General features: G+C 44.7%; 1 protein-coding gene across 1 annotated transcript in view; it reads left to right on the forward strand.

Moving 5' to 3' along the window:
- Positions 1-7630, forward strand: part of Ccdc192 (coiled-coil domain containing 192) — a 202399-nt gene extending 194769 nt beyond the window's left edge. Inside the window, 1 exon segment of the mRNA XM_026783639.1 lies at positions 7309-7630. Within this exon segment, the coding sequence (XP_026639440.1) occupies positions 7309-7595 (287 nt within the window). The 3' untranslated portion in view covers positions 7596-7630.
- Positions 7631-12519: the final 4889 nt, after the last annotated feature.

The following is a 12519-nucleotide window of genomic DNA, read 5'->3' on the forward strand; positions in this document are numbered from 1 at the left end:
TTACCTTACTTGTTTGTATATGATTTTAGAGATGACCACTTGGCATTTGATAACCATGCTGTGCTGGATAGCCATCAATGTACTCTTCTCTGAGGAAGACTATGCCCCATCTCTGCTCTCAATTCTCCTTTGTTGCCTGTAGTTCTTTGTCTAGGGCTTGCCCATAGGAATTCCCCCTTTCGTGTTAGCATGTCTATTGGTGTTGCCATATTTTGACAGCCGTGTCATTGAGATTTCATGAGTCTAGTTTACCTGACATTCTAGGAGATACAATCTCTCATTGGATTTCCTGTTTCTTTGGTTCTTACATTTTTTTTCTGCCCCTTCTTCCATTTTTGTTTTTTTAACGATCAAACAGGTAATCCTTCTTCCATTTTTTTTCTTCCATTTTTCAGTTTCCTGAGCCTTAGGTGCAGGATCTGTGGTGTAGATCTACCAGTGGGGGCTGGTACCACACGATCCCTTGTTCTCTGCGTTTTGATTTCCTGTGGTTTTCTGAAACAGTCTCCATCTGTTTCAAAAAGAATTTTCTTTGATGAGGAGTAAGAATTACACTTTCCTGTGGGTATAAGAATACAGTTAAGATTAAGATTTCAGATGCAGTTAAGTAAACTGGAGGTCATAGGTTCTCCACAAAGACCCACAACCTCACAGGTTCTGGATAGCTGGCTAGGTTTCCAGTACCAGACATGATTTCTCTCTTATTGAACAGGCCTTAAGTCCTACTAGAGAGCTGTTGGTTACCACCAAGACATGTGCGCCACTATTGCACACTAAGAGTTGTTGTGCCATGATGGCCATTGTTGAAGTTCATATGTATCATATAACTGAACAGGGCTATTAGTTGCTTTCCTCCACTGGAACCTACATGGTACCCTCTGATATCATGAATGCTAGACCTCAGGAAGGAGTCTTTCAGGTCTGCTCTAGCTCAAATCCTTCAGATTCTGTGTCTGAAGTATCTGTTTGTTTTAGCAATGAGGAATTATCTTCAACCTCTGGGAGGCAGCCAAGGCAACAGCAATAACCTAACATGTTTTGGGAGTCTTCTGGACAGTCCTGACCAACAACTCAAGAAGGATTTCTCATCCTTGGAGAACTATGCCAAGGAAGTTTCTGTTGTTTTCGGGCTGCCCAACCTGCAATCCTGCTGTGGATGCCTGGGTAACAGGGGCATTACATCTGCCTAGAGCTCTATTGCACACGAGAACGATGACCTCCAGCTCAGTCTCTGGCCCCTGGTTTTCCTGCCTGATATCCCTGCCATGTTCTCAGACTCTCTCCTAATGATCCAGGAGGTGAAATAGCCACATCCTTGGGGCTGCAGGGTCCTGTTGTGCTTTCAACTAGGCATTCCTTATCTTCCAAGGCACTTGGGGAAAGAGGCAGATTTTTATAAGCTCTCCATTTTCTTTAGTCTGCTACTTTGTCTAACATTTCATTCTAAAATGCAGTCCTATTGTATCTCTGATCATCATTACAATGCATCAAAGCCTGATAACAAATATCACCCCATATTTTAATTTTTTTAAGCGACCAAACCTATCTAATAATCACATCTATTTGTACAGTGTTTCTTATCTTTGCCAAGCCAGTTAACAAGTGCCAACTTTAGAAGTGTTCTAAGTGTGCACAGCTTGGTAGAAGGAAATTGAAAAGCCTCTGAAGTCATATGTCTGGCACCGTAGAGACCAGTCTTTGTGAGCAAAAGAAAACACGGAAGCCGTAGGAGAGAGTGAGCATCAAGACAATAGCAATCTGTGTGTTTGCCGGTAAAGTACAATATTACAGGAGAGGGGGGCAGGGCTACCATTTCTTTCAGAGAATTTCCATTCACAAATGATTAGTAAGAATAGTAACGTTTCTGTTTCTTCATTTTTTTATTTAAGTTGGAGAGGTATATATGCCTACGGGCGTGCCAATTGGGAGGCCCAAGAATGACCAGGGGTGAACCTGAACTCCCCAGCGGTTGTTGACGAGCATACACAGCTTTTAAAACCGGCCCCAAGTGACTCAGAGTGATGGGCATTTGTTCAGAGGAGGATGCTGGCACAGTCTTGGAGGCTGAACAGTAATCCTGGGTGGCTGTAGGATGAGGTATTTAATCACCTCAACGCTAAGAGTCTTTCTTATTGAGTAAATACTTGGCAGCCTCAGCATCCGCTTGGAAAACAAAGAGAAAAAGAAGCAGCTGTAGTGAGGACCTAGTGAGGTGCTTGTTCATGCTAATTCTGACTGTCCTTCAGTGCTTCTTAGGGCTGCCTGTCCCCTGTCCTTTAAGGCTACATAGGGCTTCCTGTCCCCTGCCCCATAGCATGGCTGCAGGAGTCAACATCACATCATCTTAGTGATCCGTGTGCAGAGGCCCCATCACTAATTGCTAGAAAAAGCAAAAATGAGGGGGCTGAGAGTTGAGTCCGTGGCTTTGTGCATGCAGGCAAGCATTCTCTCTATCAAGGAGCTATAGTCCCAGCCCATTCACCTCTATTTAATGTAGGCAAAAACAGGGGTGATAAACGAAAGTGGTTGTGTGCTCACAGAAACTCCTGCACGTGTGGTAGGTTCCTACTCCAGCTGTAGCTAGTCAGGTCTGTGCCTTTCTCACAGGTAGACATGCTCTTGCCTGTGGCTGTCTCTGTCTTGGAAACTCGCGGTATGGAATGAAACCTGAGTTACCCGGTCAGAGGGCAGACCCTCCATGTCCAAGCAGCCATGACTTTGTAGGTGGGCCTATCTATCCGCTGGCAGAAGTCTGGGGAAGTGGCAAGAGTTTGAAATTTGGGACGTGTAAGCTGTAGGGACCTTGGAGAATATCGTCTCTTCCTGTTACAAAGGAGAGATTACTGTTGAGCGGAAGGAAAAGCAATGATTAATAGTTGAGTTCAAAGAATAAGCCAGGGTGGCTGAGACAATCTTCAAGACAGCTAGGGTACAAGTTCCCTCACTTTGGGGAAGTTTGCAAAGTTTTTGCCATTTTGAACAAGTAGGGGACTGGGAGAATGGCTCAGTGGGTAGAGCGCTTCCCAGAACCCCTGGAGAGCACTCCATAGGTAATCCCAGCACTCCTGCCATTAGATGGGAGGCAAACATGTGACAGTCTCTGGAAGCTCCCGAGTGTGGACTACACAGCATTTTGGCAAAAAATGAGACCCTGGCTCAAACTGTAGATGGCAAACATCTGCAGCTGAGGTCCGCTTTCCTTCACATATATGGAGCAATAATAAAAACCCAGAGACAGATATTGGGGTTCAACCTGAAGATCAGAAAAGCAAAGCAGCCAGCCAGTAGAGAGCTCTTACCTCTAAGAAATCCTCAGACTTAAAGAAAGTGGGCGCCTGTCTTGTCCCAATTTATATTCCTCTCTGGTGCCGAGATTAAAGGCATGTGACTCCCTAGTACTGGGATAAAAGGTGAGTCACCACCTCCTGGATCTGTTTCCATATTGATCTAGTGTAGCCCATGGTGGCCTTGAACTCACAGAGATCCATCAGCCTTATCTCCCAAATCCTGGGTTTAAAGGTGTGTGACACCAGTGCCTGGCTTCTAGTGACTTAGTTTTACCTTCTGGTCTTCAGGCAAGCTTTATTTATAAAACACAAATAAAATATCACTATCCATGTAGACCATAGCACATGCTTATCCCAACCAAGAAATGGTCTGAGATTGCCTAACTGTGAAATTACTCATGTAAGAAATTCTCCTTTTGGCAAACATACCCAGTCGCTTGTCTCCGCATCAGCATCTTCATTTCATTCTGAGAGACAGCAGAGGGCAGATCTTCAGGGGTCTTACCGGCTCCCCTTTTCTCAGCTTTCTGGTGCTTGTCTACTCTTTTTCAAAGTGTCAGCTTCCTGGGTCACAGATTGAATTATGCCTTTCCAAAAATTCGATGTTGAAGGCCGCCTTCCAGCAGGACAATAAAATGAAATGAGCGTGGTGGAAATTGGGCTGGGATGAGGTTATGAGACTAAGGCCCTATGGTGGTATTACTGCCCTCAGGAACAGACACTGGTGGCTGGAGAGATGGCTCAGCAGTTAAGAGAATGGATTGCTCTTCTAGAAGACCAGGTCTCGATTCCCACCGCCCACATGGCAGCTCACAATGATTTGCAACCGTAGTCCCAGGGGACCTGCTTCTTACCTCTGCAGAGACTGTACAACAGACACACATGCAGTTAAAATATCCATACACAGGCCAGGCAGTGGTGGCACATGTTTTTAATCCCAGCACTCGGGAGGCAGAGGCGGGCCGATCTCCGTGAGTTCAAGGCCAGCCTGGTCTACAAGAGCTTGTTTCAGGACAGGCACCAAAAACTACAGAGAAGCCCTGTCTTGAAAATCAAAATAAATAAATAAAATGTGAAGCCAAGATGAAAACCTTGGCTTATCGGTCTGTTAATACCCATACGCATAAAATTTAAGAATAAAAATAAATACTTTTTGGATGTGATTGTATATGCCTGTAATTCCAAAACTTTGGAGGAGAATCACATGTTTTATTACAGCCTGAGCTACATATAAGACACTGTGTCAAAGACAATGAGGAGGAAGGGATTCTGCTGAACTTATAGTCTCTCACCTCATCATAGGGACATAGAAAGAGACCATTTATAGTCAAGAAGGCTTCTGCAGAGCCCAACCATCCTGACCTAGAGAATGTCCCACCTTGGAAGCTATGATAAACAATGCCCATTGCCTGAGACACCTAGTGTGTGATGCTTTGTTGCAACATCTGAGGCCCACTGTTCCCCTTCTCTCCCCTCCTCTCCCCTCCTCTCCCCTCCTCTCCTCTCTCTCTCTCTCTCTCTCTCTCTCTCTCTCTCTCTCTTTCAGAGCACTAATACAGATATACTATCTAATATCACCAAGGTAAGGCCTCCCATTGTCGCAGTTTTGCCCTTTATCATTAGAAGCAGGCGACCAAGGTATTCATCTATACACAATGCTATGTACTCCGGTTCTCTTTAGACTGTCTAAACTTTTCATTGTATCTGCGACAAGGTGGGGAGAAAAGTTTGACAGAGGGGTCAAAGTGGAAAGTGGTAGCGGCCAACCTAATCCAAGGGCCACCATCTGGAGCTCTAGAGACACCTTCTATGCCCCAGGCTGCCAAGCTTGGCTTCTCCACCCCAGGCTGCTGCTGTTCTTCCTCACAACCTCTGCAACCCACTTTCCTGCTGCCCATTCCCAGCTCCTTCTTTCCACTACTACTGAACCTTCCTTCAGCCCTTAAGAACCCATAGCAAACCTGTATTTCCCTGCCTCAACCCGCAGGGGACACGAAAAAATGATCCATCAAGAGTGATCAATCCTCCCTCCCAAATAACAACTGTGAGGGTTGAGCAGAGAAGCACAGTCTGCAAGTTCCCGGATTTCACCTGCAGGAAATGCCTGCCCAGCAGTAATCCACGGGAATACAAGGGTTTCACAAACTCAAGCCATGTGATCGCCACTTTTAAAGTTAGAGTCCATGAATGAAAGAAATCTCAATATCATGGTTTTTTTTTCTGCTGCAAGATAGCCAAAATATTACTACTTTAATAATAATAATAATAATAATAATAATAATAATAATAATAATAATGTGTAACAGTTCACATTTTTCCAAGCTAAGTGTTCCCAAATTAATGACTTTCACGTTGATAGCATCTCTCAACTCATAATAGCGGCATTCAGTTGCTTATTGGGCATGTGTAGTTACTGTCGTTGCCAGCACAGCTCTGGCCAGATGTAAAAGGGAGGGCCCTGGTGTGTCAGCAAGTAAGAAAAGCCCCCTGCTGTGTGGACAGCTTCTCCTAGGCTGGAGGGTATATGCCTTCTACAGAGACCATGAACCAAATAATTCTTTAAACTGTGATACCTTTTAACTATTTTTTTTAAAAAATACATTATTTTTAATTTTTTGTTTGTTTGTGTTACTGATCTCTGTGTGTGAATCTATGTTATATGTGTGCCAGTGACCGTGTAGGCTGGAAGACAGTGTTAGACCCCCTAGGAGCTGGAGTTGCAGGGAGTTTTGAGCCCCCAGACACATATGCAGATGAGTACTATAAGCTCTGGACCACTGAGTGTCTCTCCAGCTCTCTTTGCTGCTCTTTAAGAGAGATGAACAAGTCATCACACTCTTCGATACTAGCATTAGGTTTTCTCATAATGAGAATTAAAGTTTCCCAGATAGTCTTAAAAATTTAGCAATTTGACAATCATAATTTCTAAGATTAGAGAATGGATTGGTATCTCCTTGTCACTTTTGTGACCCACAAGGATGCTGCACATCCTTGTGCCTTAGGTGTTCAAGTTTTCACCTGAGTCCACCTGAGACCCTTTAAGGAAGTGCCAATGGTCAATAACAGGTATGGGTTTACAGGAGTAGTAGGTGTGTGTGTGTGTGTGCACATGTGTGTGTGTGTAGTTAGTCTTACTCTATATGTCCAACTGGCCTAGAACTCATGGCGGTGCTCCTGTCTTATCCCCTGAATGCTAGAAAGACAGGCACGAGTCATCATTACTCCTGGCTTGTGTAGAAAGTCTGTTTACCCATGGCTGGTACTATAGCAGATGCAGTCCTTGGGCTTGTCTCTACTGGAGGATGGAGAAAACCGTGGGCTCTCAGTTATATCAACCATTCTTCACCCTTAGCTCAGAGATTCACCAAGGACCATGACAGTGGACAAACTTTGATGTCCTAGAGGATGCTCAGTTTTATTTTAAAATGTTGGCCAGCCTAAAAGAACTGAACCTCTGTGATGGGTCCCATGCAAACAGTTCCATGCCTGGGCTCAAGTTATACTCCTGGCAACTCTGAAGCTTGGCCTGGGAAGATAGTCTTTCTCTAAGACCATCTCCCCCAAAAGGAGAAATGGCAAGGTTTGATGTTCCTGTTCAGACACATAAACACTTAATTTCGAGCATAGTTTCCTTTATCTAAGTCATTCCTCTTATGAATGATTTTTTGGGAAAAGGAAAAGATGAAGCTTGGCGTGGCTCTTGCTGGGGTTTGTCTTTCGAGGTTGGCTTATTCCCACAGTTGGTTGAAAGTTAAATGCACATAAAAAAATAAATAAAATTAAGAGTTGATGAGGAGTGATTCTGGTCCCTCTCCGGAGACTTCCAAGTTCTTTCATGAGCACCCTGAATCGTTCCCCTCACGGGATCTAGACTCTGTTTTCAGTGTGTCTAACCGGATGACGTAACATCTGGGCTGCCTCTCAAGAATGAGAAACGAAACGCTTTCGTCCTCCCTCTCCAAGTTCTGGAAACGCTGATGAAAATGACTTTCCTCTTTTGTTCGTTTGTTCTTTGCTTCAGCATCCGGCTCGGTAGAAGTGCCCTATGGAGGTCTCCCACCCGTGGAAGAAGGGGACAGAAAGATCAGCCTGATCATGGAGCTGTCCACCCAGCTTTCCCTGCAAACTGAGAAGATCACTCAGCTCGAAGAAGTGTTAGCCGAAAAGGAGCAGAAGATTGAGGCGCTGGTTGCTAAGCGCAGTGACCAGCTCTCCCAAGAAGACACAAACCTTACAGAAGATTTACAAGAACTCCCTGTTGTATGTGATGATAAGAGCGTTCCCGTGGCCTCTGATGAGGAGTTGTAGATTTCCTATATGACAATAATTAAAGTTTAGTGTCATCAAGGTGGAGTCCAAAGCCTAAATAACCGGTCAAGTTCAAGTTTACAGATTTGAGTATCACCTACAGTGTTCATGCTAGGAGAAAACCATAGAAAGGGGAGAAGCAGACCCTGAAAGTGTCCACCCCTCAACAGTGGTCACATTGCCACAGGGCGGTAGAATGTTGTGTCTTTAGACACTCCTGGTTAAGAGTGGGTGAGGGAAGAACACAAAATCAGGCAGCTGGCATTTTGCTTGGTACTGTCCTCACACTTTGGTGGAAGGATGGTAAGCATCCTTTGTGCAGTGCAGTTGGGAAATGAAAGCTGTGTTGGAGGGTCAGCTTCAAACTGGGCATGGTAAGAGGATGGGGGAGCAAAATCCTTGCCAAGAGAGTAAACAGCCATGAGGGCTGCCCTTGCAATATGCTCTCAAGTGATTTTTACAGCAGTAGCAAGGGTAGAAACAAAATAATGCTGAAGCAATTTTAAAAAATGAATCAGAGCTGTGGTCCTTTGGGAAAAGATTCTGGACAGTATCTTCCTGGGAAAAGACACAACACTGATGGTTTTCCCTAAGGAGAGAGACTAAAGATAAAAGAAAAATGCACACTTGTGTTAGGACGACCACATAGTTGTGAGCCCTGTAAGATAACAGCAGAGAACATGGCAGCATTGGTAAATGGGGGGCAACCTGCAATTCATGGACTGCACAGAATCCTGTCATGTCCCTCTCCCACCCTTCCCACTCAGATGATCCACGTCCTACCCAAAGGACACTTATGAGAAGATTTCTGGACTTAACTCTCACGGCGAACCTCATGGCAAGCTGCAGTATTGGCGGGCTTCTGAGTGTGGCCAGATTGCTACAAGTCAAAGCAGTTCATCCAGTTTAACAAACAGGTATCAGGATTCTGTCCCCAAGCACAGCCCTGGATGTCAGAAGCAGAGGGGGCCTGGGAATCAGCTTTTTCAGCAACGCCTTCGTAGACACAGAGAGGAGTCCCCTGAAACATGGTGATTTTGTAGATGGGCGGATGAGTCTGGGGACAGGGAGCCTGTCTGCTTGCTGTAAAGGAGGGTCTCACATTGGCTGAGTGAATTCATAGCCCTGGCCTCTGGTGTTGGACCTGAAATACACACTTTAATAAGTCATAGATTTCCCTGTGAATATAATCCAAGAAGACAGTTGTAGGCAGGCTTCACACACAGATTCCATACATTTACTCCCTGATTCATGGACAATTGCTCTTTGCACGCTGGGAAAAGAGCGCTGATCGTATGCCCTGCCCACCGACAAGACAGTGTCTAAACCTGAGTGCTGCCCCGCCTTTCCCTCTTTCCCTTACCCCTTTCCTCCTTTCCTCTCCTCTCTCCTTGTTTCCTTCCTTTTTCTTTTCCTTTCTCTTTGAAGGAGCTAATGGAGTCTTGTATGGGCTATGACAACTTTGAGATTCTAGATATTCATTTAAAAAAACACAAAATAATTCATTTTTTTAAAAAAAGTGTTCCACAGGTAATTTAGTTTTTTATGCTGAGCTATGATCCCCCTGTATTTGAACATAACCTCAGCTTCGTGTGTGTGTGTGTGTGTGTGTCTGTGTGTGTGTGTATCTGTGCCTGTGTTGTTTAGTGTCAGAGATGAGACTAACTCAGAACTTATTGGTCATGAATACTGACCCCCAAAGCAGTTCAAAGCACCTTTTACCTTTTCTGAGGTGTCTATGTCAGCCCTACAGAATGGACTAAAGACATCCCTTCTCTCTAGCTAGCACCTTCTTATCACCCTGTGCGGCATGGTACCCTTGGTTTGACTTCATGATCTTTAACACCAGTTAGCTATTCCAGCTGTGACCCTAAAGTTCTGCTCACTGCCCCTGACACAACAGTGCTGCTGGGGGCTGGCGTCTTCTCGCTGTGAGTTTGTGAGAGAAAGCTCTAAGTCTTTACCTTCTGAAAAGAGTGGAGTGTTCCTCAGACAAGTCATCATCTGCTCATTGTGATGTACTAATGTGCTCACCAAGGCTCCCCCTCTTTCTTTTATGAGAGATTGCCTCGAGCCCCTGGGATACTAAGGGAGATAAGGAGGAAAAGAAGGAGAAAGAGACAAAAAGGAAATCCCACCATATCCCACACGGGCCCCTGCTAACTTCTGTGTCAGCTTCCTGGTGAATGCTTACACTTGCCCTCAGCATGAAAGCAGCCGCGCAGCAGAGATAAGTTACAGGAGGTGCAGACCTGGGATTAATGGTTAACTGAGCCTGCCACCTCTACATAGCCACATGCCAGCCCTTGGAGTTTAGCATCGAGAAGAGTCATGTTAGTCTGAAAAGCCATCTTTATAAGAAGCTGATCTTGACTCAGGTCTGGGTCACCTTCAGATGGGAAGGTGGGAGGGGATTTGGTCTAAGCATAAATAGACTAATCTGTGCTGGGGACATTTTGGTAACAAGAATTCTCTCAATGCCCAGGGCTTATGGATCAGAGGAGGCACTGACCTCTGAGCAGTTTCTAGGAGAAAAGTTCACATTCCCGGCTGAATCCCTCAGCTCAAGGGATAACTAACTAGCCTGGCTTTTTAAGCAGTGGGAAAAATAGGCAGCAACAACAACAAACAAACAAAGAGATGGTGCCACACTAAAGGTAGAAAGCTGAGACCAGCACCCAAGGGGGTCCTCTGACCCCTGCATGTATGCTATGACAACACCCATGCCACACACACACACACACACACACCCTCGGGGAATAAAATATTTAATGATAATTGAAGCCATTTTCCAATACTCTAAAAACATTTATAGAAATATGCAGTATTAATTATACCTTTGCACTAATCATGAGCTTTTTTTTAATCCAGAAAGTTAAATTGAATAAGGAGATATATAGTCAATTTAAGTAAATGTTGGCATTAACAATCCTTTCATTTCATTATTATAGCCAAATGCTCCCAGGTACAATCATAGCAAGATGAAATTGCTTTAAAGTAACAGACTTTTAAAATGAGCAGAAATCAAATCATTGGCCCAAAAATACAAATGAGGATTCATTTCAATAACTGCAAAGAAACTTTAATTTGAAACAGTCTATTGTGAATGCATTTTTGGGAAAGAATGAATCCGACCAAATTTTAATTATCTGCTACACTGTGCTTTTTTTTTCTCCAAATCTAATTCTTTTCTTCTACATTATGATAATGTAAAGAATTTTTACTTTAGCAAAATGAATAAAACATGTTGGCAAATTCTGTCAGCCTAAGACAAAATAATATTTACTTGACGATTAACAAGCGTAAGGACAGCTGGGCAGTGGGTGAAGCATCCCAGCACTGGGGAGACAGAAGCAGGCAGATCTCTGTGCGTTCAAGGCCAGCCTGGTCTACAAATCGAGTTTCCGCGTGGCCAGAGCTGTTACACAGTGAAACCATGTCTTGAAAAGACAAACAATAAAAGAACAACCAAGTACAAGCATACAAGGATGAAACCACCCCCAAAATACTTTGTTTATGCAGGGAACAGATGAGGTCCCGAGTCACTGTGCATCATTGACACAAGCACTACTGTGTGAAGGGTCCAGTGCCTTGGATCCATGAGATTGGCAAGGCCTTCCCCAGGTCAGGCTCTGAAGAACAGCAAAGCCTTAACCTGGTCCCTGGTCCTAGCTGTGCCTGGGAAATATCAAGGAAACATCCTCCTTCAGCTTGACTGTGACCTAGAGAGACCCTACTGAGATGGGCTAGCCTGCCTCCTACCTCAGCTGTGAATAGTGAGCCCAGAGATTCGATTCCAGCTGTTGGTGCTCATTCATTAGAGCACACGACCCGCCCAACCCTGGCATCTTTCCTCATTCCCCATCATCCCAGAAAGGTCAACCTCAGAGTCATGCAGGTCCAAGAAATTTTATTATTTTATTTTTATTCCATGCTTATAGATGCTTTGCCTGCATGTATGCCTATGTACCACATGTGTGCCTACTGCCCATAGAGGCCAGGAGAGAGCATCAGATCCCTTGGAACTAGAGTTACAGACAGATGTGAACCACACTGTAGGTGCTGGGAATAAAACTCGGGTCCTCTGGAAAAGCAGCCAGTGCTCTTAACCACTGAGTCATTCTCCAGTGAACTCCACCAAGTAGTTCAAAAATTGGAAAGATGTGTTTTCCACCTTTAATTATATGTATGTGTGGGTGGTCAGTGTGTGGGTGAGAGCATGTGTAAGTGAAGGTGTCTCAGAGTCCAAAAGAGGTATGCATATACCTCAGTCATAGGCCAAAAGCTCAAGACACTGACATTTATGGTGGTACCGGTACCAGTTTACAACACACTACACAACTGTATTTCATCAGGGGCAACAACCATTTACTTACAGGGACAGGTAGGGAAGAGAGCTGTCTTAAGCAGGCAAGGCTGAGACAATAGGGGGTGGTGGCACCCTGTGTAAACTGTAGAGTGCACCGTGTGCTCTTCATACAAATATTTATTCTAGAACAAAACAGAAGTCCAATGAATAAATGGAAACCAACCCTTCCCTCCTTCCCTTCCTCCCTCCTTCCTTCCTTCTTTTCTCTCCCACTTTCTCCTTTCTACTCTCCTTTCTTGCGTTAGGAATAACTGAGCCTAGGGCCTTCATGCCCCCTAGGACTCACCACCTAGCTCACTCTGCAGCTCCCAAACATTGTCATCACTGAACCAAACAAGTTGGTCAGTCACCTGAATGGGGGCAGCTTTTCATCTTTATGCCATTGTTGTGGAACAAGCCTGATAAGGAAGGCTCCCACGGAAAATCCTTTTCCTGAAGGTGGAATAGAGAGTGATTTGAGAAAGCAGAGAGACAAGGAGATCTTTGGGTTAGAGCAGCATGGTGATGGGGCATGAGGGGCGTGAGGGATGCAAGGTGCCATTGCCCGGGGCTGGA

Source organism: Microtus ochrogaster, chromosome 18 (assembly GCF_000317375.1).
Source record: "Microtus ochrogaster isolate Prairie Vole_2 chromosome 18, MicOch1.0, whole genome shotgun sequence".
NCBI classification, from domain to species: domain Eukaryota; kingdom Metazoa; phylum Chordata; class Mammalia; order Rodentia; family Cricetidae; genus Microtus; species Microtus ochrogaster.